Genomic DNA, 23,259 nt, shown 5'->3' on the forward strand with positions numbered 1-23,259 from the left:
TTCAAAGGTCTTAAAAGTATAGAATATCAAAATGGTTGTAAAGCGTCTGAAAGAATGTATGTAAAATGGAATACATTCTGTCAGAATTGATGTAAATGGCTCAAACTTCAGTTTGCTTAATTTGATTTTAAAAATTATGTTTTTGGGTAACAAAAAAAGTAATGGAAAATAGTGATTGTAAAGAGTGATAAAGTTGGGGATACATGCTTGGATAAAGAATTAAAACAAAGTATGCAAAAGTGTATAACCATAAATGATAATTATATTAAAGACTAGAAATTTGTAAGCAATATCAGTACTAAATGTGAAAATAAAAGTTTTACTGTAATGTAATATTTGAAAAAAACTACATATAAAGAATACTACTTAGACACGTTTTTAAGAGGGCAAATTCGTTTATCATGGTTAGCCATCTATTTACATAAAGCACACTTTCGCTTAGGCTTTGAACTTACTTTTTCCATCATTTCTTACTTTGATTTTAATCTCTTACCACGACTGCCAGTTCCCTTATTATGTGATGGATTCTCAATATCGGGAACATCATTAGTTAATTCTACACCTATAATCTGGTTGTAGAATGATTCTCTTGATGGTATCTCAGGGGCTGGACAATCATCTATAATTTTTTTCTTCGGCTTATTCAACTCTTCAAGGTATGACTTTAACTTCGGTGCATCATGGCTCAAAAATGAAACGCAACGATCTACATTTGAGAAAATTTTAGTAGCCGTCATGTCAGAGTTAGAGTCTAGCAAAGAGTTAGAAAAACGCCTTTTAAGAAATTCAGTTGGAATAACATCCCAACGCCACCATCTCATAATGTATTCTTTAGGAATCTGCTCAATATTGTAGTACTTAAAGACACAGAATATGTGCCTACACAAAAGACCGACATGTTCAAAATGCATGCAGGTACACTTGTGTGAACCATCTATTGTTGAGTGTGTAACCTAGAATATGTATGAAAAAAATATGAGTACACTTTAAAAATTCTTGTTGTGTGTTTAAAAAAAATTATATGATGAAGTAATAACGTACCATGTATTGGGTATCCTCTATAAGACAATCGTAATGGTATTCCTCAAGTTTGTCATCAACAATAGGACTTGATGGTTGCCTGGTACTTATGTTCTTTTGCATCTCCAATACAATAATAATGTCAACACCATTATTAGAAGTAACACTCATTTGGAAACAAGTATTATCAGAATCTGAAATCTCTTTCTGCACCTGATAAAAAAAATTATGAGTGTAGACCTTTGAAGCGTGTGGTTCAATTGGACTAGATGTGATGAATCTAGGAAGTGTTGTAGCAGTGTTAAAATCATTGACAAATTGATTACGCCTTTGACGTTCCATAACACCCTCAAATGCCATCATAAACATTAAAATATAAGAACCAGTAAGGGTGTTGTTCTGAAACGACCAATTTTGGCCTTCCGACAATGATGTAGTTCTCATAAGACCAGACATCGGTATGTCCTTGAAAAATGCAGGTACCCAACGTCTACGCAACGCATACATCTCTTGCATCCATTTGTTATTTGAAATGGTAAACTCATGTAAACAAGATTCTCATGCCTTTTCAAAATCATGTGGTTCCAGCTTAGAATTCCAAATTATAGAGTGGAAACGCTTTCGAAAAGCTGAGTTTGTAGCTAGTTGGGATGTTATCTGAATAAAAAATAAAAGTTATAGGTTGTAATAAACAATATAATGGTGGTATACGTCGAATGAAGGGTATGAATTTAGAATAATATTCTAGCAGAACTACCAATTTTGGCCATCCAAATTATATAGTGGAAAACGTTTTCTGAAAGAATTTAGAATAATATTCTAGCAGAACTTCCTTTTAAATTGTAAATCTGTAAAAACATTTGTTCTGAAAGAAATTAGAATGCTTTAAATATATATTCTAAAAGAATTTATAATAATATTTAGCAAAACTACCTTTTAAATTGTAAATTTGTAAACAAAATGACATTATTTTAAATATAAAAAAAATATTCACCTTGTTTGGGAGTTTTTTTGTAATATGCCACATACAAAACATGTGTGCTGACATTGGAAATACTTCATTAACAGCCTTGTTAAACGCTGGATCTTGATCTGTAAGAACAAGCGTAGGTTGTTTTTTGAATGCTTTCAAAAATGCTCTAAGCAACCAAGAATAAGAACTACCATCTTCTCTACTCAAAAGTCCAGCACCAAAAGTCACACATTTCTTATGGTTATCTATCCCAGCGAACAGTACGAAAACCATATCATATATGTTTTAGAAAATAGGGTAAGCGTTATTGGCATAAAAAAATATTGTGATAAAATTGCAAAATTTAAAAAATACTTATTCGTGCTGAATGTGGCATCAAGAGATACAACGTCTCTAAAAGCATTGTAGTTGTACTTTGCGGTTTCGTCAGCCCAAAAAATCGAATTCAATTTTTTCTCAATTACTTTAAACTCGAAAGAGAAACTTGGGATATTTTTTTTCCTTTCCAGCATCTTCACTACAAGAAATTTTGTGTCCCTCAAACCTATGTAAGAATTGAGATTTCTTGTACTGTTCTTGAAATCAGAAACCAACCCACCTCGAATGTCAGAACCATCTTGAAGTCTGGTATACAATCTATGTGCTCTTGAGGCACCAATATTTTGCTTTGACAAGTTATGAATAAACATCTCCTGTGAATAATCAAGTTTCCTCTTTGTACGAGACAAAAACATGTCATCCTTACCAAACAACTCATGATTATTTTGTTCGACAAAATTAGCAACAATATATCTATTAGTTCCATCTACTAGAATAAAAAACTATTTTCGATTTGCATTCGCACCTAAATGAGTCTTTCCTTCTCTGAATCTTATTATGTTGAGGGTCTAAAGTATACACTTTACTAGACCTTGGTTTACCTTCCTGATTGCATAGCAAATGTTGTTGTGTGATAATGTTGGATTCGGTGGTTCTAATTGGTCCAAGCCTGACATCAAAGCCTACTAATGATGCGTAATATTGTTATACATTGATAATGTTGCACTATATGAACCAACAATTAAATTGATTTTAGGTTAGATATGGTCTGAAACAACAGGAATCCGATAAGATAATCCACCAGGAAACATAATCATGTGTAACATGAGATTGTTCTGCAAAAAAAAAAGATTAACATTTAAAACAAATTAAAAAATTGGCAAATAATTAATCTAGTTTATTAAACTTTTTTTCTTATTCGTATACTAATCTTTCTGTAAATCAATGTTATCATCGGCTATACTATAATTTGCCTCATTATCACTGAACTCAATTTCGTTTTCTGCATCATTTAATTAGAATGTGTAATGGATGCGTAAATATATATTTAAAAAAATACTTAAGATACATCACTTGGGTTATGATTACTACAATCACCGAATTGATATTTGGAATTGTCATATATATGATGTTGAATGTGTTCTAATGGATCCTCATCTTTGCAAGTGTAAGTTACGACATATTGCAAAAAAACAATATAAAAGTTCAACATTATTATTATAAAAATTAACAAGTATAAAAACTTATACAGTAAATTCACCTAAATTTAGATTGCTATTCTCGGATATTTGAAAATCAATATTATGTAGAGAATCATGATCAGCTAACTCGAAATCTTCATAATCATGTGCATAATACTTAGGATATTCATGTTGATCATGAATATGATCGTCACTAGCCAATATTGTATCACCATAAGATAATTTACAGCACGATTGAACACCAGGAGAAAGCAAAATAAATTCAATATTACAAACTTTGAGCCAAATCAGTATATATTAAAAAAGGAGAAACCATGTAATTGATATGTAACTAAAAATGTGTGATATCTGCATTCATTGTTATCGATTATTTATTTATTTTTTATTTTTAGAAACATTGTAAAGACAAGAATCAACATAAAATCATATTATTCATCATGATATTCTAAATATTTGACAGATTCATATTCCAAATATAATAAATTCCATAGATAAGACTTTGAAACATCCTGCGTTTTAAATTAGACTTTTAATTAATTTATTCAGCACACTTGAAAAAAAATTATTTTGTATGAATTTATAAATGATTACTGATTTATTATGGAATAAACGCATATACTAAGAAATCAATGTATATACCAGACTGTTATTCTGTGAGAAGACTGTTATTTTGTGAGAATATTTGAAACAAGATTTACAAAAAACTTATTTTCCATACATTCGTTATGTATATTCTAATACAACTTAAAAGAGACATAATTATACCATGTTCTGTAAGAATATATGTAATAAGAATTACATTAAATGTAGGTTGCTCATGTTTGATATGTATATTCACTACAAATTAACATTCGGGAGGAATTTGATAATAATAATTCTAACGGAATCTTTGATTAATCATTAATTAAGACGAATTTGTGAAAACTTATTCTATATGAATAGAAAAACAAAATGAATTAAAAAAACAAACATTAAATTGTGCTTTTGTTTATTCTGTTTATTGTAATCAACAGTTACTCTCTAATACTTTTTATAACCATCGTTCTAACAGAATGTTTACATATAACATTATGTATAACACAAATTACGAACTATTCTATACAAATATGACAACAAAAATACATTTACAACAACATATCTGTAGGCATACGATAAATAACAAAATGTATGGAATTTTAATCAAACTCAAAATGAAAATTATTAATATTAATTGAATGAAAACATAAACTTACAAGGATAAACCCCTAAAATTCAAGAATCCATATCTTTATTATACTGAAATAAAACTCCATAAAATCCGACAAGACTAAATTGAAAACATTATTCAAATCCTAAAATATCTTGACGAAATAACATCTACTCTCTCTTGACCCTTGCTTGAGGACAGTTCCTCCTATCATGACCAAGACCAAAACAAATCCCACATCTCCTTAATTTCTTCCGATCTTGATTCACTTGGGATTGCTTGACATTCCGACCATTGTTATCAGAAAAGTCCTTGTTATTGTTATCAATATTATCTTTGTTCTGAAAAACACAAAACTGAATTTCATCAATGAAATATCATAAGAACAAATATGATATGAATCTGATGAAGGATTAATAACAACTATGAATATAAAAAAACTGAATATATATATATATATATATGAAAAACGATTAGTCAACACTATAAAAATAAAAACGTAGATGAACAACATACCTCCATTAAAGAAATATCAGAATAAGAGAAATGATATGAAGATGATGAACGATGAATCTGCAATGGAATAAAACGTATATGATACATATATATATATATATATATATATATATATATATATATATATATATATATATATATATATATAATATTTTCGTTGATAAGATCCATATTTAATAGCCTGATATTTAGGAATTTGATTGATATCAATCAACATTTAATTAACTCGGAAAAATATAAATTATATATTAAGATTATATTAAAACCCCTTAAGAATGATTGACCCACAATTATGCATACAATAATACAATAGATAAATTAAACACATGAACCTCTCTCTCTCTCTCTCTCTATATATATATATATATATATATATATATATATATATATATATATATATATATATATATATATATATATATGTATATATATATATATATATATATATATATATATATATATATATATATATATATATATATATATATACGTCTAGGTTCATTTGAGATGGATATAATTTTGTGAGACCGGTGAGACCATTTTTTTCTAGAAAAATACTCTAATATTTTGTTCTTCAAAAAAAATATAATATATGTAAAATTCTGACATTCTAAAACAATATTTTTAACACATTTTACATTGAAATATTTTCAAAGCATATAATGTTAGAATATTATACATATTATATTTTTACGATGACTAAAATATTAGAATATTTCATTAGAAAAAATTGGTCTCACGGTCTAATAAAATTATATCTGTCTCAAATGAACTCTTATATATATATATATATATATATATATATATATATATATATATATATATATATATATATATATATATATATATTGACACGCACGTGCAATTTCTTTTGAAAACCTAAAGATTTGTGAGAACTTGAGAACTACTAATCCAAAAATCATTTTTCAAAATCAAAACCACAAATATTAACAAAATTCAACATCTAAGTCGTATCTAGGCTTAACAAAAAGATTTGACATTTTTTTATTGTTGATATATATATATATATATATATATATATATATATATATATATATATATATATATATATATATGAAATTTAAATATCTCCTACCTTTTATGCCTACAAATATACTTAGCACTAAAATTATGAAAAATGACATCATTTCACTATTAAATTTAAATTTATTTGATATATTCCTAATATAGCATTAATAAGTTAGTTAAAATAATATGGAATGATAACACTTGTCATAATTTTAAAGCGTAGAAACATTTATAGGCATAAAAAGTAGTAATCAATTTTATATATATATATATATATATATATATATATATATATATATATATATATATATATATATATATATATATATATATATATAGGTTCAGGATTATTTGAGATCATTCTAATTTTGTGAGACCGTGAGATCAAATCTAAAAGTAATTTTAAAATGCAAAATAAAAGGAAAAATCCAAAAATTCTTTTTTTTAAATATTATTTTCGGAACTTGAATTAACTAAAATAAATAAATAATAATAAAAAAATATAAAAAAATCCCGTTTTTTTTTGAAAAATACGTGAAATTATCTAATAGAATATTACACTGGCATATTCTAAAAAATAATTTTAAAATGCAAAATAAATGGAAAAATCTATAAATTCTTTTTTTAAATATTGTTTTCGGAACTTGAATTAACTAAAAAAAATTCCATTTTTTCTGAAAAATACATGTAATATTCTAATAGAATATTACACTGTATATATTCTAAAAAATAATTTTAAAATGCAAAATAAATGGAAAAATCCAAAAATTGTTTTTTAAATATTATTTTCGGAATTTGAATTAACTAAAAAAAATTAAAATAAATAAAATAAATAAAAATAAATTAAAAAATACGTCTCACGGTCTCACAAAATTAAGTCGTTTCACATAAACCTAATCTTATATATATATATATATATATATATATATATATATATATATATATATATATATATATATATATATATATATTCTAAAAAATAATTTTAAAATGCAAAATAAATGGAAAAATCCAAAAATTGTTTTTTAAATATTATTTTCGGAATTTGAATTAACTAAAAAAAAGTAAAATAAATAAAATAAATAAAAATAAATTAAAAAATACGTCTCACGGTCTCACAAAATTAAGCCGTTTCACATGAACCCAATCTTATATATATATATATATATATATATATATATATATATATATATATATATATATATATATATATATATATATATATATATATATATATATATATATATATATATATATATATATATATAGTAAAGTCAGATTCCTTTCTAACAAGGAAAAAGCAGAAAAAGAGACAAAAAAAGTAGGGTGAAGGGTTATTCGTGACATCTAATTGGCTTGAGATGACTCATAAAATTGGATGGGAGGCCATTAATTTACCATTCGTTGATGGAGAAATTTTGAAAAAACAACGAACCGAAATTATTCCAGATTTAGCTACACATACTCCATGTACTGCATTGTTGTGTGTTATGGAGTTTTATGAGTTTACTCTCATGACATTGACAACCATATATACCAAAAGAAAGCCCAGACCTCTTGTCGGTTCCTTTCACTTTCTTCGAATTATTTTACACGGGTGCACCCCATGGTTTTTTGGTCGTATATGCAACCCTTAAGGAGTCAAGTCTTTGTATGCAACTTTGTATTGATTTTCAAGTTGAATAACCATAATAAGCAGAAAAATTAAGAGACTCATTGACTCGAACCAGTTCTCTTTTACTCATTTGGAGTTCAAAATGATAAGCTATTTGTTAGACAAGGGTCTCACAAAACCACACACTTCACAACTCTTTATGGCAGGGAGTTTAAAGACAAATATGCCCATGTCCTTGATGTTCTTATGTGGTTCCCATATCTTTCAACAGTTTCCTTTCAAAGAATTCATTGGATCATCATTATATGTGAGCTTTATAGCTTTTAAACCATTTATCATACTAACACGAATGACAAGATAGCACCTAAACTCCCCCACTCCAACTCACACTGCTCTTAGTGGCACATAGACTGCCATTACAAGTTTGTACTATGGACTTGTCGTCAACATATAATTAACTAAATAGTCATAAGCTTGATGAATATTACAAGTTTGTACTATGGACTTCATTGTAGTTAACATATAACTAACGAAATAGTCATAAGATTGATGAATAGTTGCACAGAAAATAGATAGAATAATAACTAAGTCTTCCACTTACCACTCATTCATGGAGGAAGACAATAGTGTGCTTGAAGCACATGTCATATTGGAATCGATATTTTTCCTTATCTCTTTCCTAGTTTCAGCTTATAGATAGCTTATAGTTGACATATCTATCTTTGACTTTGCCTTGTATAAATACTTGGCCTTTTTCTGTTTTTCAGAATTAATGAAATTAGAAGATTATTTCGAGCCTGTTATCGTTTTTATCATGGCATGATCTTTAATCTGTTCTACATAAACCCTAGAATTTGTCGAAGGCTTCTTCTCCAACAACAACTACCATGGTTGGCGGCAAAGAATCCTCAAACAAAAATGATGGGAACACTCCGGATCACAACTCTCCTCTCTTAGGCCGGTCCGTTGATTTTGTGGATCCTCTCCGAAAAATAAAAATAGGCTTCTTTCTCTCTCTCTCTCTCTCTCTCTCTCTCTCTATATATATATATATATATATATATATATATATATATATATATATATATATATATATATATATATATATATATATATATATATATATATGGGAAAAGTGAATATACCCTTAAAGGTATATAAGCTTAGGTACCCGAATACACCATAATACGTCGTTTTGTTTGATAAATTCATTATAATGTTCATAAACTTCAATCTTAAGTTGATTTACTTTCAAGATATTCGAAATTTCCATATAATCTTTCTCTTACATCACATCTTTTTGCCGAACACTTATTAGGCTATATATATTGTAGATGAAAATGAAAATTATGTAAGTAAAGAAAAACCTAGTTAATAGAAAAAAAAATAAGGAATAAAAAAAAATTAAAGAAAGTGTTGGTTACGAGAATTGAGGTAACATGTTTAGAAAGAATGATATATATTATGGTAGTTGATAATTATTCTTAATAATAATGATAATAATAATAAAAAAGTAGTTAATAGAAAAAACAATAAGGAATAAAAAATAAAAATAAAATAAAAATTTTTAAAAAAAAAGTGTTGGTTAGAGAATTGAAATGGAAGAAAGTATTTAATGATTTAATGACAACATGTTTACAAAAACTAATAGGATAGTATATTAATAAAGAAAATAAATAAATAAATAAATAATTTAAAAAAAAAAAATCACCGAGCAAGGATCGAACCTCGTCCAATTAGATGAAAAACTTTAAGCAATCGACAAGTCGAGACGAACTGCTTAAAATAATCAAAATGACGAACGTTACACAATATATATTTGATAAGTTAATTAATTAAAAAATAAAATAAATAAAAAATAGAAAAAAAAATATATCGGTGGAGGGTACGGTCGAACTTTGGTTTAGGTTTATGAAGGGTGTTAAATGTGAGCGCCACTACTACAACATTAGATTTATTTTTTCGTAAATTATTATATATTATTTTACTAATTATATTATTTTATAAAAAACTCGACCTTATGTTTTTCTGGGCCTTGTGCGGTCGCACACTCTGAACCCTCTTAGGGTCGGGCCTGTTAATCCCCATCCATCTGATTACCTTAGAAAAATATAAGTCAACGATGCTTTTGTCTGACAAGACTTACACACATTGGGCTTTAGGAGATGGAGAATTTCTTTTGGTAAAAAAGAAGACTGGGTTCAATGGCGAAACCATTGAAAGAGCGGAGAAAATATCAAAGGATAACATGGTATAGATGAGATGTGATACTATAATGTTTATCCGTCGGTCCTAGCAACCGAGCTTGGGGACTATTCCCCTCCTACTACCGCTATCTCATATAACATATCATGCCAGCATATAAACATATCAGCACATATTATCAGACATATCTGGGGTGTCTGACCTACCCTTCGGTCCTAACAACCGAACTCTACTACTATCACACATATAACATATCAGGTAGTAGCAAACCTGGATGATATCACAAAGACAATCATCTAATCATACGAATCCTACTGGTGGGCCGTCATTGTGGCCGTAGACCCACCGCTACTGGAAGGTAACTCGCATCGTAGCAATTGCTGATCTGCGCGGGAACTGTCTGTCTGCTGCTGCTACTCCGGAAATCCTCCGGCTGTAATTCCCACGAAACACTCAATCAAACACTGCTAACTGACCTTAGGGTAAAATGACCATTTTACCCCTGGGTAGTCAAAGTCAAAGTCAAACTTCCAGTTGAGCCAACTCGCCGAGTTGGCTCGCTAACTCGTCAAGTCCCTATCCAGTCGATTGTCCTCACTCCCGTCCCTGCTCGTCGAGTTAGGCATTGACTCGACGAGTTCTCCTTCTATACATATATACAGTGGTCCTTCACCCGACTCGTCGAGTTGTATGAACAACTCGTTGAGTTCATCTTCATCCGATGAACACCCTGGTCTATGACTCGCCGAGTTGTATGAACAACTCGTCGAGTCCGTTCTTGAGGCAAGAAGATTGCCTTGGACTCGCCGAGTCAAGGCATTGACTCGCCGAGTCCCTCCATTACTGAGTCTGGCTTCCGACTCACTGAGTCCATCTATAGCTTACTCATCCCACTCGGCCTAACCCAAAAGGGGAAAATCGGTGACTCGCGACTCGACTCGCCGAGTCTGAAGAACGACTCGCTGAATCACATGCATGCAATCACTATATACTCGATTATGCTTGAATCCAGTGCATTCCATCCATAGATCTGGGTTCTCAGGGCTCGATTAACACGTAAAGTTTCCAACTTTACGTGTAGATAAACACTAATGAAGGTTTTAAGGCTCAAAATACACTAAAATAGTAGATCTAGGGTTTTCATGCAATATGGCTCCATAAAGGCAGTAGATCTGAGCTCTTGAAGCTCAAACCTAGCTAGATTCAAAGGCCATTCCACTCAATATGATCTCTATATTACAATCAAGCTAGGAAGTGGATAAAGATGGCTTAAATGGGGTTTCTAATAGAAAATCATCATGGCAACAGAAAAGGTCCGAAATATACCTCAATGAACTTCTGGATTGAGTTCTAGATCCTTGCTCTTCTCCTTCTCATTGGTCCTTCCTTCCTTCTCTTCTTCAAACTTCAAGGAAAAGCACACAAACACTCAAATCACAAAGGGGAGGGTTAGGGCTTGGTAAAGGATGCTCTGAGAGTGAAGGGGGCGAGCCTGGGGCGCATAAGGGGGTTTAAATAGGGTGCAAACCCCTGAAGTTTGGGTTTCTTCCAGAACGGCGGACTCGCCGAGTCCAAGATATGGACTCGTCGAGTCGCCAACTTAAACGTGCTCGATATCTCGCTCCTACTCGGCGAGTCAGGCATGCAACTCGCTGAGTTCCAGCTAAAAATGCAAAAATACTTAGATTAAAATACATACCAGGAACCATGTGCTACAAATCTCCCCCACTTATTTTAGACTTCGTCCTCAAAGTCTGTCGCTCGCTCCTGGAAAAGCTCGGGATAATGCTCCCTCATCTCTTCTACTGGTTCCCAAGTCCACTCTGAGCCCTTCCGGTGCTGCCATTGCACTTTCACTAGCTCCACCCGCTTGTTCCTCAGATCCGTCGACTTCCGGTCGAGGATTGCTACTGGCCGCTCAATGTAATTCAGGCTGTCATCAACCTGAATATCCTCTAAAGGTACCACCGCTGAGTCGTCCACTAGGCATTTCCGCAGCTGTGAGACGTGGAATGTGCTGTGGATCTGACTGAGTTCGGATGGCAGATCCAGCCGGTACGCTACCTTGCCTACCCGGGCTAGAACCCTAAAGGGTCCAATGTACCTGGGGCCCAACTTGCCCCGCTTCCTGAATCGGATGACGCCATTCCATGGCGACACCTTCAGGAGGACCGTATCTCCGACCTGGAACTCCAGGTCTGATCGGCGCTTGTCGGCATAGCTTTTCTGCCGACTCTGAGCAGTCTGAAGCCTACTTCGCACCTGCTGAATCCTCTCGGTCGTCTTGAGCACCACTTCGGTGCTCCCCATGACCCTCTGGCTAACTTCGCCCCAACATATCGGGGTCCTGCACCTTCTCCCGTACAACATCTCGAAGGGAGGACGATCAATACTCGCGTGGTAGCTGTTGTTGTATGATAACTCAGCCAAAGGAAGATAAGTATCCCAGCTACCACCGAAGTGTAACACGCACGCCCGCAACATATCTTCCAGAGTATGGATGGTCCGCTCACTCTGACCATCTGTCTGCGGGTGAAAAGCGGTGCTAAAATGCAGACGAGTACCCAGCTCGTCATGGAACTTCTTCAAAAACATAGAAGTAAACCGTACGTCTCTAACTGAAATCACGGAGACTGGCACTCCGTGCCGCGCCACCACCTCTCGGATGTAGATATCGGCCAACTTCTCTGCCAATATACTCTCCTGGATCGGTATAAAATGGGCGCTCTTGGTCAACCAATCCGCGATGACCCATATAGAATCCACTCCCCTCGCGGTCCTGGGAAGTTTGGTGATAAAATCCATCGTGATATCTTCCTATTTCCAAAGCGGGATATCCAACGACTGTATCTTGCCGTGTGGTCTCTGATGCTCGGCCTTGACCTTCTTGCATGTCAAACATCGCTTTACGTACCATGCCACATCCTGCTTCATGCAGGGCCACCAATAATCCAGACGAAGATCCCTATACATCTTTGTCGCGAATGGAGAATCGGGATTTATGCGCCTCCTCCAGCAGAACCTGGTGCACACCCCTATGATACGGTACCCACACCCTACGGTGTAGTGTCAATAATCCGCGGCTATCATAATCGAAGGAGGAAACCTGACCCACTATACGCTCGCTCTTCCGATGCTCCTCCTTCATAGCCTCCCGCTGAGCCTCCCGTATCTGTTCTAACAGTGGGGTCACCACCGTCATCCTCATACACATATCTCTGATCGGCGCTGTCTTGCAGCTAAGCGCATCAGCCACCATGCTGGCCTTTCCTAAGTGATAAAAGATCTCGCAGTCATAATCCTTTACCACATCCAACCACCGTCGCTGCCTCATGTTTAGATTCGGCTGGTCCATGAGGTATCTCAAACTCTTATGGTCCGTGTAAATGGTACACCAGACTCCATAGAGATAATGCCACCAAATCTTGAGGGCGAAGACAACCGCCCCCAACTCTAAATCGTGCGTTGGGTAGTTCACCTCGTGAGGCTTAAGCTGCCTCGAAGCGTAGGCAATGACATGCCCTCTCTGCATCAATACTGCACCCAAACCTGAGATGGACGCATCGCAGTATACAACAAAATCCTACACGCCCTCTGGCAGGGCTAAGATTGGCGCCTCGCACAATCTCTGTCTAAGAGTCTCGAACGCGGCCTGCTACTCAGGCCCCCAATGAAAGACCACGACTTTCTTCGTCAGCCGCGTCAGGGGTACGGCTATCTTGGAGAAATCCTGAATGAATCTCCGATAGTAGCCCGTTAATCCCAGGAAACTCCGAATCTCAGAAGGAGACTTCGGAACTTCCCATCTCATCACAGCCTCTACTTTGGTCGGGTCCACTGAGATCCCGTTCTGGTTGACGAGATGTCCGAGGAACTGCACCTCACGCAACCAGAACTCACACTTGGAGAACTTAGCATACAAGTTCTCCCTCCTCAAAGTCTCCAGAACTTCTCGCAGATGCTCCTCGTGCTCCTCCTGCGTCTTGGAATAAACCAAGATGTCATCAATAAACACTATCACAGACCGGTCTAACATCGGTCTACACATGCGGTTCGTGAGGTCCATGAACGCGGCAGGAGCATTGGTGAGCCCAAAGGGCATCACCACACACTCGTAATGGCCATAATGCGTCCGAAACGCGGTCTTTTGCACATCCTCCTCCCTGACCCTCATTTGGTGATATCATGAACGCAGATCGATCTTAGAGAACCAAGATGCTCCCTGAAGCTGGTCAAAGAGGTCATCAATCCTCGGAAGTGGGTAACGATTCTTCACCGTTACCTTGTTCAGCTCTCGATAATCTATACACATCCGATACGACCCGTCCTTCTTCCTCACAAACAGAATCGGGGCTCCCCAGGGAGAACTACTTGGTCTAATGAATCCCTTGTCTAACAGCTCATGCAGCTGTGTAGACAACTCCTTCATCTCAGGAGGAGCCAACCGATATGGTGCCTTGGCTATCGGAGCCGCACTCGGGACTAGGTCGATCCTGAACTCCACCTGCCTCTCCGGAGGTATCCTTGGCAACTCCTCGGGGAATACATCCGTAAACTCTTATACCATGGGCACATTGCCCACTGTCGCCTTACCCGCCTTCCGGGTGTCCATGAAATAAGCGACATATCCTGCACAACCCTGCTGAAGGTAACGCCTAGCTCTCGCTGCCGAACATACCGCTGGCCCTCGCTGTGGCCTCTCGGCTCTCGCCCTGAACTACCTGTTGGATTAATGTCTAAGTCCATAACTATAATTGGTAAGACTTGACCCGACCCGGCATGGTCTATTTGGGTTGCATGGCATCATGCACTTGGATAGACTAAATGAGAGAAATAAGACACTTATGGTTATTAATATATTATAAGTTCTAGTATTTTAATAATAAGAATAATAATATTTAATTAGTATTGATCAAGAATTAATTTAGAATTAATTATGTGATCAAAAGAAGACTAATTAAATATATGGGTTGATTGTGCAAATCATCCATAACATATATAGTGGGTCAAAGCTCCATAGATAATCAAGTTGGGTTAAAACCCATAGGATGCTCCATGGATGCTCCATGGAGGTTACATAACCCATGGGTCATGAAATTGAAAGGTCATGACAATTAGGGTTTACATGGTGTAACCCTAATTGTATCACACTACATAAGCATCATATTATTCACCAAAATCGGCCACTAGTGTGTGTAAAAGAAGGGCTAGCCGATTTCATGAAGTGTTAGTTTCTCTCAAGTTATTCCAAGTGTATTTGGTGTTGTGTGAACCATTTGAGGTGTCACACTTGAGTCACTAGGCACTCAAGCTTCATGAAGACATTCTACATCAAAGAGGTATGTATTCTATCTTGTTATATCCATTATTTTGTATGCTAGATTAGGATAATACCTTGGATGTTCATAATTGCATGTATAATAGAGAAAACATAGATCCAAGGTATTTAGGGTTGCATGTACACTTAGGAGTGTTAGAATGCTCAAAACCCAACACTACCAAGTCTTCCCCACTTGGGGTCCTTATCCACACCAGCTGTTGTGTGCAATCTATCACCGCCCCATTGTGGCTGAGCCAATCAATGCCTATAATCACCTTGTTCCCACGCAACGGAATGGGAACCAAGTCTACCAAGTAGCGCTCCTCAAATATCCTCAGAACGCATCTCTGAACACTGCTGATGCTCACACCGACCGATCATCGGCAATCTCTACCTCTAAAGGGCAATCCAACATGCCCGAAGACTTAGGAAACTTCTTGCTAAGCGCAAGAGAGACAAATGATCGGGTAGCCCCCGAATCAAATAGGACCTGAACTGGGATACCGTTCACATGGAACGATCCTAAACAGAGCACATACATAACATATCAAAATCACAGCAGCGTATCATAAAAGCATAAAGATAAGAAATCATACCCGTCACCACATTGGGTGCAGTGCGTGCCTCCTCGGTAGTCAACTGGAATGCTCTGTTCCTCACCACTGGAGCCTCTGCCTTGCTCTGTCGGCCATCAGTGATCCGTAGGGTTGCTGGAGCTGGCACCTTCACTGGCGCTGATACTGCTGTCAGCTGGGGGCAATTGGCCTTTTTGTGGCCCCTCTGGTGGTAGTGGAAACATAGCAACTCAGACGTCTGAACAACCGGTGCAGGGGCAGTAAAATCTCTGTTGAAGTGCCCTGTCTTGCCGCACTTGTAACAGCCCGATGATCCCAATCTACATGCCCCCTCATGTTGCCTGCCGCATTTCCTGCAGCGGCCCGGTCCTGACTGGCCTTTCGGCCTACCATCCGATCCCTTGGGCTTCTTCCCCGAAGCCCCAGTTGTCTGACCCTCCTCCATCCTCCTCTTCCAGACATGCTCCAGATCGATCTCCCTCTCCCTCACCTTGGCAATCATGGAATCCAGGGTAGGGCAAGCTGAAAAACTAACATGCTCCCGAATGTCGGCTCGCAGCATGTCATGATAGCGGGTCCTCCTCATATCCTCATCCATCGCATACTGGGGCACCAGCAATGCCCTCTCTCGGAACTTGGTGGTGATCTCCACCACAGTCTATGTAGTCTGTCTCATGTCCAAAAACTCCTTGGCCAACTGCTGAAGCTTTACAGCTGGCGCGAACTCTGCTTGGAACCGGGTCACAAAATATGACCATGACATAGCCTCAACAGTCGAGGCTCCCAGAGAGTCGCCAACCAACTCCCACTAATCCCTAGCCCGATCCCTCAAACACCCTGCTGCAAATCATACCTTCGATCCCTCAGGGCAGAAGTTGGTCAGCTGCACGGACTCAATGTCTGCAATCCATCGTTTGGCAGCAATGGGGTCCTTTGCCCCGTGGAAATCTGGTGCAACACAGCCCCTGAAGTCCTTAAAGGATAGTGGGCGGGATCCTGACTGGCCAGCCACCATATGGCTCCTGAACGCCCTGAGGTGATCCTCCATCAGCTCAACTATCCCTTCCTTGATCGACCCGTAGATGATGGGGGTCGACTCAAGGATGCCTCTGGTGATCTCAGATGCGATGAACTCGCGTAGCCTCTCATCTTCTGGCTCGGAACCTGATCTCGAACCCGATCCCTCTCCTGAACTGCCAACTACTGGACTCTGTCGTAGTACCACCATTCTGCAAAACATAATACCGACCGTTCGTGATACCGATACATCTAGAGGGATCACACTTACTACAAGTTCCCTGGTCTCGCCTCAGCCTTCCTCAATTTAGGTACGAATCCTCTGCTTTCAGTAGTACGGGCCCATACTACCTTCCACATTTATCTGTACCTTCCTCAAGGACTGCCTTGACTCCACCAAGTCCCTTTCATCACTGCTGATTCTCTGCCATTCCCATTCTTGGCTTACCCTAGAGAAAATCTCTAACTCCACCCAAACCGGTCCTCAGCTGCTGAAGGCCTCTTTGTAATGCCAATTAGCCATTACCTGAATACCATCACATGTGATGAGGCTTAGATAATCCTTCGAGTAACAGACTCGTCCCTACAACGGTTAGACTCAGACAAGAGCTGCGCAATAGGGCCAAATCCAGCACTCTGAGATTATTCAACCCTGATTACATATGACGTGACGTATTCACCTAATGGCTAACTCCCATCACTCAGAGTCCCATAAAGCACAAAGCAAGCAACATTCGAACAAAAGGGAACAACTCTCTAGCAACTATATTCTCATAACAGGAACTGCACTAGCATACAATGCTAAGCTCATACTATCAGGCATAATCTAAACAGGCTATCCTACTGGTGTCTACTCAATTCTAGCATGCAATCCTCATAAGCTGAAGCACATAAAGCTGGCACATACGGCATCACTCCTAGATCCTTAGTCCTATACTAGCATGTTGTTCTACTGAAACCATTAAACGTAACATAAACTCGTATGGGTACTTTGGGGAATACTTACTTAAGCTCGGCCGGTTGCGCATATCACACACTTGTTCTTTGTCAAAACTCTTTTATCTTATCCTTTAGATAGTCATTTTCTTTGTAAAAATCTTTTAATCCCTGGGTTTGAGTCCAAACACCCCCGAAGGTGCGTTCGAATCCCTCAAACCAGGGCTCTGATACCAACTTGTAACGACCCAATTTTCGAGTCCAAAAATTTCATTTTTAATTAAACACTTTGTAAAACATTTGTAAACAAACGACATTCGATCATATCATTTCTTAAACATATTTCGTGTCTACAAACCCAAAACATAAAATCATAATAATGTCAGAGTACAAATCCCAGAATAACTCATGATGCGGAAAACAAGAGTGTGTGTATGATGTGCCGCTACCGCGCTGGCTCCTTCCCCTTTGCTGAAGAGGTACCTGAAACCAAAACTGTAAACTGTAAGCACGAAGCTTAGTGAGTTCCACCATCGTACCACATAACACGCAATCACATAGCATACATACTGCCGGACAATTTTGGGGTGCCCGACCTACCCGATACGGTCATTCTGGGGTGCGGACCTTGATGGGTTTTAGCCATAAGAACTTTCCTATGTGTGCAAGCAAAACCCTAATGCTTGGATCTAGGCTTTCTAATTAAACATGCTTTGAATCCAAGACTTCTAATAACTAATTAGGTATAAGAACAATACAAAATCAGGTCTAGAAGCATACCTTTGAATCTCTTGTTTGATCTTGTTGTCTTGGAGCTCTAGAGTCACAATTGTCACTCCTCTAATGGCTTACAAACACCAAATAGCAAATAGGATGATTTGAGAGAGAGAGAGAGAGGCTAGGAGGAAATCGGCCAAGGGTTCTCTATTCTCAATGAGGTGTCGATTTCCCTAAGCCATGGGGTCTATTTATACTTGTAGACTCCTTAAAAGTTACAACTTAAACCCTAGTTGGATAATCTTCTCTTAAAGCAATCCATATCCTTACCATAGATAGCCTTGGACGATTTTGAGCTATCCTTAGCTCTAGAATTCGTCCAACCCCTATCCAATAAGGATTTACAGTCTAAAGTGTAACTATCAAACAATTGACAGTTTATACTCTCTTATTTAATTAATCTCTTTAAGTCACCAAATTAATACCAATTAATTTATGACTTGTATTAATCAAATAACAATATTATTATTCTTTATATTATTCTCATAATATATTAATAATATTTATTCTCTCTTAATAAATCATCCTATCAAGTTGCTATGGTGAATGCAACCCAAAAGGACCATGCACAATCGGGTCAAATACTTGCCTAATATAGTTGCAGCCTTAGACACTATTCCAACAGTCTCCCACTTGGATAAGTCTAGTAACTATACGCACAAGTACAATTCGATTTGCAATCGTAGCTCTCAAAGACGCTGTCAAACTCTGATCTAATCAATCTTGTCCTTTAGATAAGGGATCGTACAGTCCTCTGTTAGATATCATGCTGACAATTCTATGGAATGATTAGTAGAGCATTTAGGTTTCTCGATCTCTAATTTATTTGACATAGAACTTAATCGAACACATCAATTCAGTTCTGACCGGGCCCAACACATAAGTCAAATCAAATCATCGAGCGGCCGAGATATCGTTTTTACCTTCTTAGGAGAAAAGTTACAGATAAACTTCGACTTATATGCATTTACTTATTCATTAACCAACTATACAAAACAATGCGTTTTATGACACCGAGTTACTGATGCGTTTTCTCATTATCAATGTACAATCAATTAACAAATAACAAACCATATATCTAGGTTTTAAGACTACATGATATTATCGTCTTGCGATCACCCTTTTATATCATATTCCATTAGGTGATTCCAGTAAGTACGGGTTTGTTCCAATGCTCAAAACTAGTTCATAAGCACTCATGAACGTTGTAGCAACCCTTTGCTATGTCTAATACCATTTAGACAATCTACACACCGATTCATGACAATCTTCATTCATATCTACTTCCAACATATGAACGATTGTGGACAATTTGAATAATTCGATTATTCTTAATAAACTCAATTATTCTGGAAGTCAAAACATGCAAAATGAAACAATAGTTAAACAATTAACATAAGACAGTAACATTACTCATAAATAAAACTCCTTTATTTAATCATCAAATGTTAATTACATTTATCTATTACACGTTTCTAATACTATCTATCTAATCTATGCTAATATCATCCTTCAGCTCAATACTCTTAGCATGCTGCAAGTGCTTAACCCTACTCAGTCCCTTCGTAAGCGGATCTGCTGGGTTATCTTCTGATGATATCCTCTTCACTACGAGTTGTCCTTCTTCTACACGATGTCTAATAAAGTGATATTTTCTGTCGATATGTCTTGATCTACCATGATCTCTCGGTTCCTTGGTCAAGGAAACCGCTCCTTCATTATCACAGAAAATCTCCATGGGCTCCTTTATGGCAGGTACAACTCCAAGATCACCGATGAAGTTCTTCAGCCATATTGCCTCCTTCGACGCTTCGCTCGCTGCAATGTACTCTGATTCGCACGTTGAATCAGCTACGGTTTCCTACTTGGAACTTTTCCTAGTCACTGCTCCTCCATTCAGGGTAAAGACCCAGCCCGACTGCGAACGGTAGTTGTCCCTGTCGGTCTGAAAACTGGCGTCACTATACCCTCGCACCTTCAAGTCATCACTCCCTCCGAGGACTAAGAACCATTCCTTCGTCCTTCGAAGGTACTTAAGGATATTCTTCACCGCAATCCAATGGGCTCTGCCAGGGTTCCCTTGATATCTACTAACCATGCTCAAAGCAAAGGCTACATCAGGACGAGTACAAGTCATAGCGTACATGATTGAGCCAACTGCGGAAGCGTATGGTACTCGGCTGATTTCTGCTATCTCAGCTTCGGTACTCGGACTTTGAGTCTTACTCAACTTGGCATTACTTTGTATCGGTAATTCTCCCTTCTTCGAGTTTTCCATACTAAAATGTTTTAGTACCTTCTCTAAGTAAGTGTTCTGACTAAGTCCTATTAGTCTCTTACTTCTTTCTCTTACTATCCTTATTCCCAAAATATAAGAAGCCTCTCCGAGGTCCTTCATAGCGAAGCACTTACCGAGCCAGGACTTAACTTCCTGCAGAGTCGGGATGTCATTTCCTATTAGTAATATCTCATCGACATATAGAACGAGGAAGCTTACTATACTCCCACAAGCTTTGACATATACACATGATTCATCTTCTCTTCGTACAAATCCAAACTCTTTGACTTTCTCATCGAAGCAAAGATTCCATCTGCGAGACGCTTGCTTAAGTCCATAAATGGACTTCTCAAGCTTACACACTCTATTCGGATGCTTCAGATCCACAAACCCCTCTGGCTGAGCCATGTAAACATCCTCAGCCAACTTTCCGTTAAGGAAAGCGGTCTTGACATCCATTTTCCATATCTCATAATCATGAAATACGGCAATAGCTAGCATCACTCTAATAGATTTTATCTTCGCAACTGGTGAGAAGGTCTCTTCATAGTCAACTCCGGGAGTTTGAGTAAAGCCCTTCACGACCAATCGCGCTTTATATGTGTGTACGTTTCCATCCACGTCGGTCTTCTTCTTGAAGATCCATTTGCACCCAACGGTCTTACGTCCGGGCACATTATCAACCAAATTCCAAACTTGGTTATCATACATGGATTGGATCTCGCTATCCATTGCCTCTTTCCATTTCGCAGACTCCGGGCCCGCCATGGCTTCCTTATAGCTATTAGGTTCATCAAGATTTATTAGTGTACCATCACTAATATACGTATCCCCTTCGGTAGTAATATGAAAACCATAGAACTGGGGTTGAACTCTAACTCTATCGGAACGTCTAAGAGGTAAGGACTCGTCAATCAGTTCAACCGGAGTTTCCTCCTCGGGTTGAGTGCCAGCGGTAGAGGTTCCTTCATCTATCGACTCTTGAATCTCTTCAAGCTCGATTTGCCTCCCACTGTCTCCTTGGCCTATGAGTTCTCGTTCTCGGAAAACTCCTCTCCTCGCAACAAAGACAACATTGTCCTTCGGTCTATAGAAGAGATATCCAAAGGATTTCTGCGGGTAGCCGATGAAAATACATCGCTCACTACGAGGTTCGAGCTTGTCGTGAGTATCTCGTCTTATGAAAGCCTTGCAACCCCAAACCTTGATATGTGCCAACGAGGGAGCTTTCCCTATCCACATCTCGTGAGGTGTTTTGGCAACCTTCTTAGTAGGGACTCGGTTAAGGATATGGGCGGCAGTCTTTAAGGCATACCCCCAAAAAGAGATAGGTAGTGAAGCACGACTCATCATAGAGCAAACCATGTCCAACAAGGTTTGATTACGCCTTTCTGCCACACCATTCAACTGCAGTGTCCTAGGAGGCGTCAACTGTGAAACTATTCCACACTCCTTGAGATAATTGTGGAATTCAAGACTTAGGTACTCTCCTCCTCGATCGGATCGAAGCATCTTGATTTCCCTGCCCAATTGATTCTCCACTTCATTCTTGAACTCTTTGAACTTTTCAAAGGTTTCTGACTTTTGCTTGATTAAATAGATATACCCATATCTACTATAATCATCGGTAAAAGTCACGTAGAAGCGGCTCCCATCCTTCGTGGTTGATCTAAACGGTCCACATACATCGGTATGTATTAGGTCCAACAGACCCTCACCCCTTTCACACATACTCGTAAAGGGTGATTCACTCATCTTTCCAAGCAAACAAGACTCGCACGTGTCATCTTCCCAAAGGTCGAATGACTCCCACACTCCATCCTTTTGTAGTTGGGCTATCCGTTTCTTGTTGACATGTACAAGACGATAATGCCGCAAGGATGATCTATCCATACTATTGGAAGAATCTATGTTTAAAACATCATTTCCTAAGTTATCAACAATTATAACAGTTTCATAAATTCCATTACATGGTATAGCTTCAAAATAAAAGACACCATTTAGATAAGCCAAAATAGAACCATTCTCATTATTAAAAGAAAATCTAAAACCTTGTCTAAACAAACCATGAAATGAAATGATGTTTCTAGCCATTTCTGGCGAATAGCAACAATTGTTCAAATCTAAACATAAATTATTCCTAAGCACTAAAGAATACACTCCAATCTTGGTCACAGGCGACGATCTTCTGTTCCCCATGATTAGATTGATCCTTCCTTGCTCCACATACCTACTTCTTCTTAGTCCCTGCACATTAGAACAAACCTGATAACCACAACCGGTATCAAGAAC

General features: G+C 37.2%; 1 protein-coding gene across 1 annotated transcript; it reads right to left on the bottom strand.

Moving 5' to 3' along the window:
• Positions 1-470: 470 nt before the first annotated feature.
• Positions 471-1,527, bottom strand: LOC111901804 (protein FAR1-RELATED SEQUENCE 3-like). The gene is made up of 2 exons (XM_023897673.1): positions 1,042-1,527; positions 471-953 (listed from the first exon to the last, which is right to left on the bottom strand). The coding sequence occupies exons 1-2, from the start codon at positions 1,525-1,527 to the stop codon at positions 471-473; spliced, it is 969 nt and encodes a 322-aa protein (XP_023753441.1).
• Positions 1,528-23,259: the final 21,732 nt, after the last annotated feature.

This window comes from Lactuca sativa, chromosome 9 (assembly GCF_002870075.4).
Source record: "Lactuca sativa cultivar Salinas chromosome 9, Lsat_Salinas_v11, whole genome shotgun sequence".
NCBI classification, from domain to species: Eukaryota; Viridiplantae; Streptophyta; class Magnoliopsida; order Asterales; family Asteraceae; genus Lactuca; species Lactuca sativa.

Bases quoted from the DNA above. Each gene is read 5' to 3' on its own strand.
- LOC111901804 (XM_023897673.1), bottom strand. From the start codon at position 1,527: ATGTATGCGTTGCGTAGACGTTGGGTACCTGCATTTTTCAAGGACATA. The intron at 954-1,041 runs GTACGTTATTAC...TACATATTCTAG, and splicing joins TAGAGGATACCCAATACATG to GTTACACACTCAACAATAGA.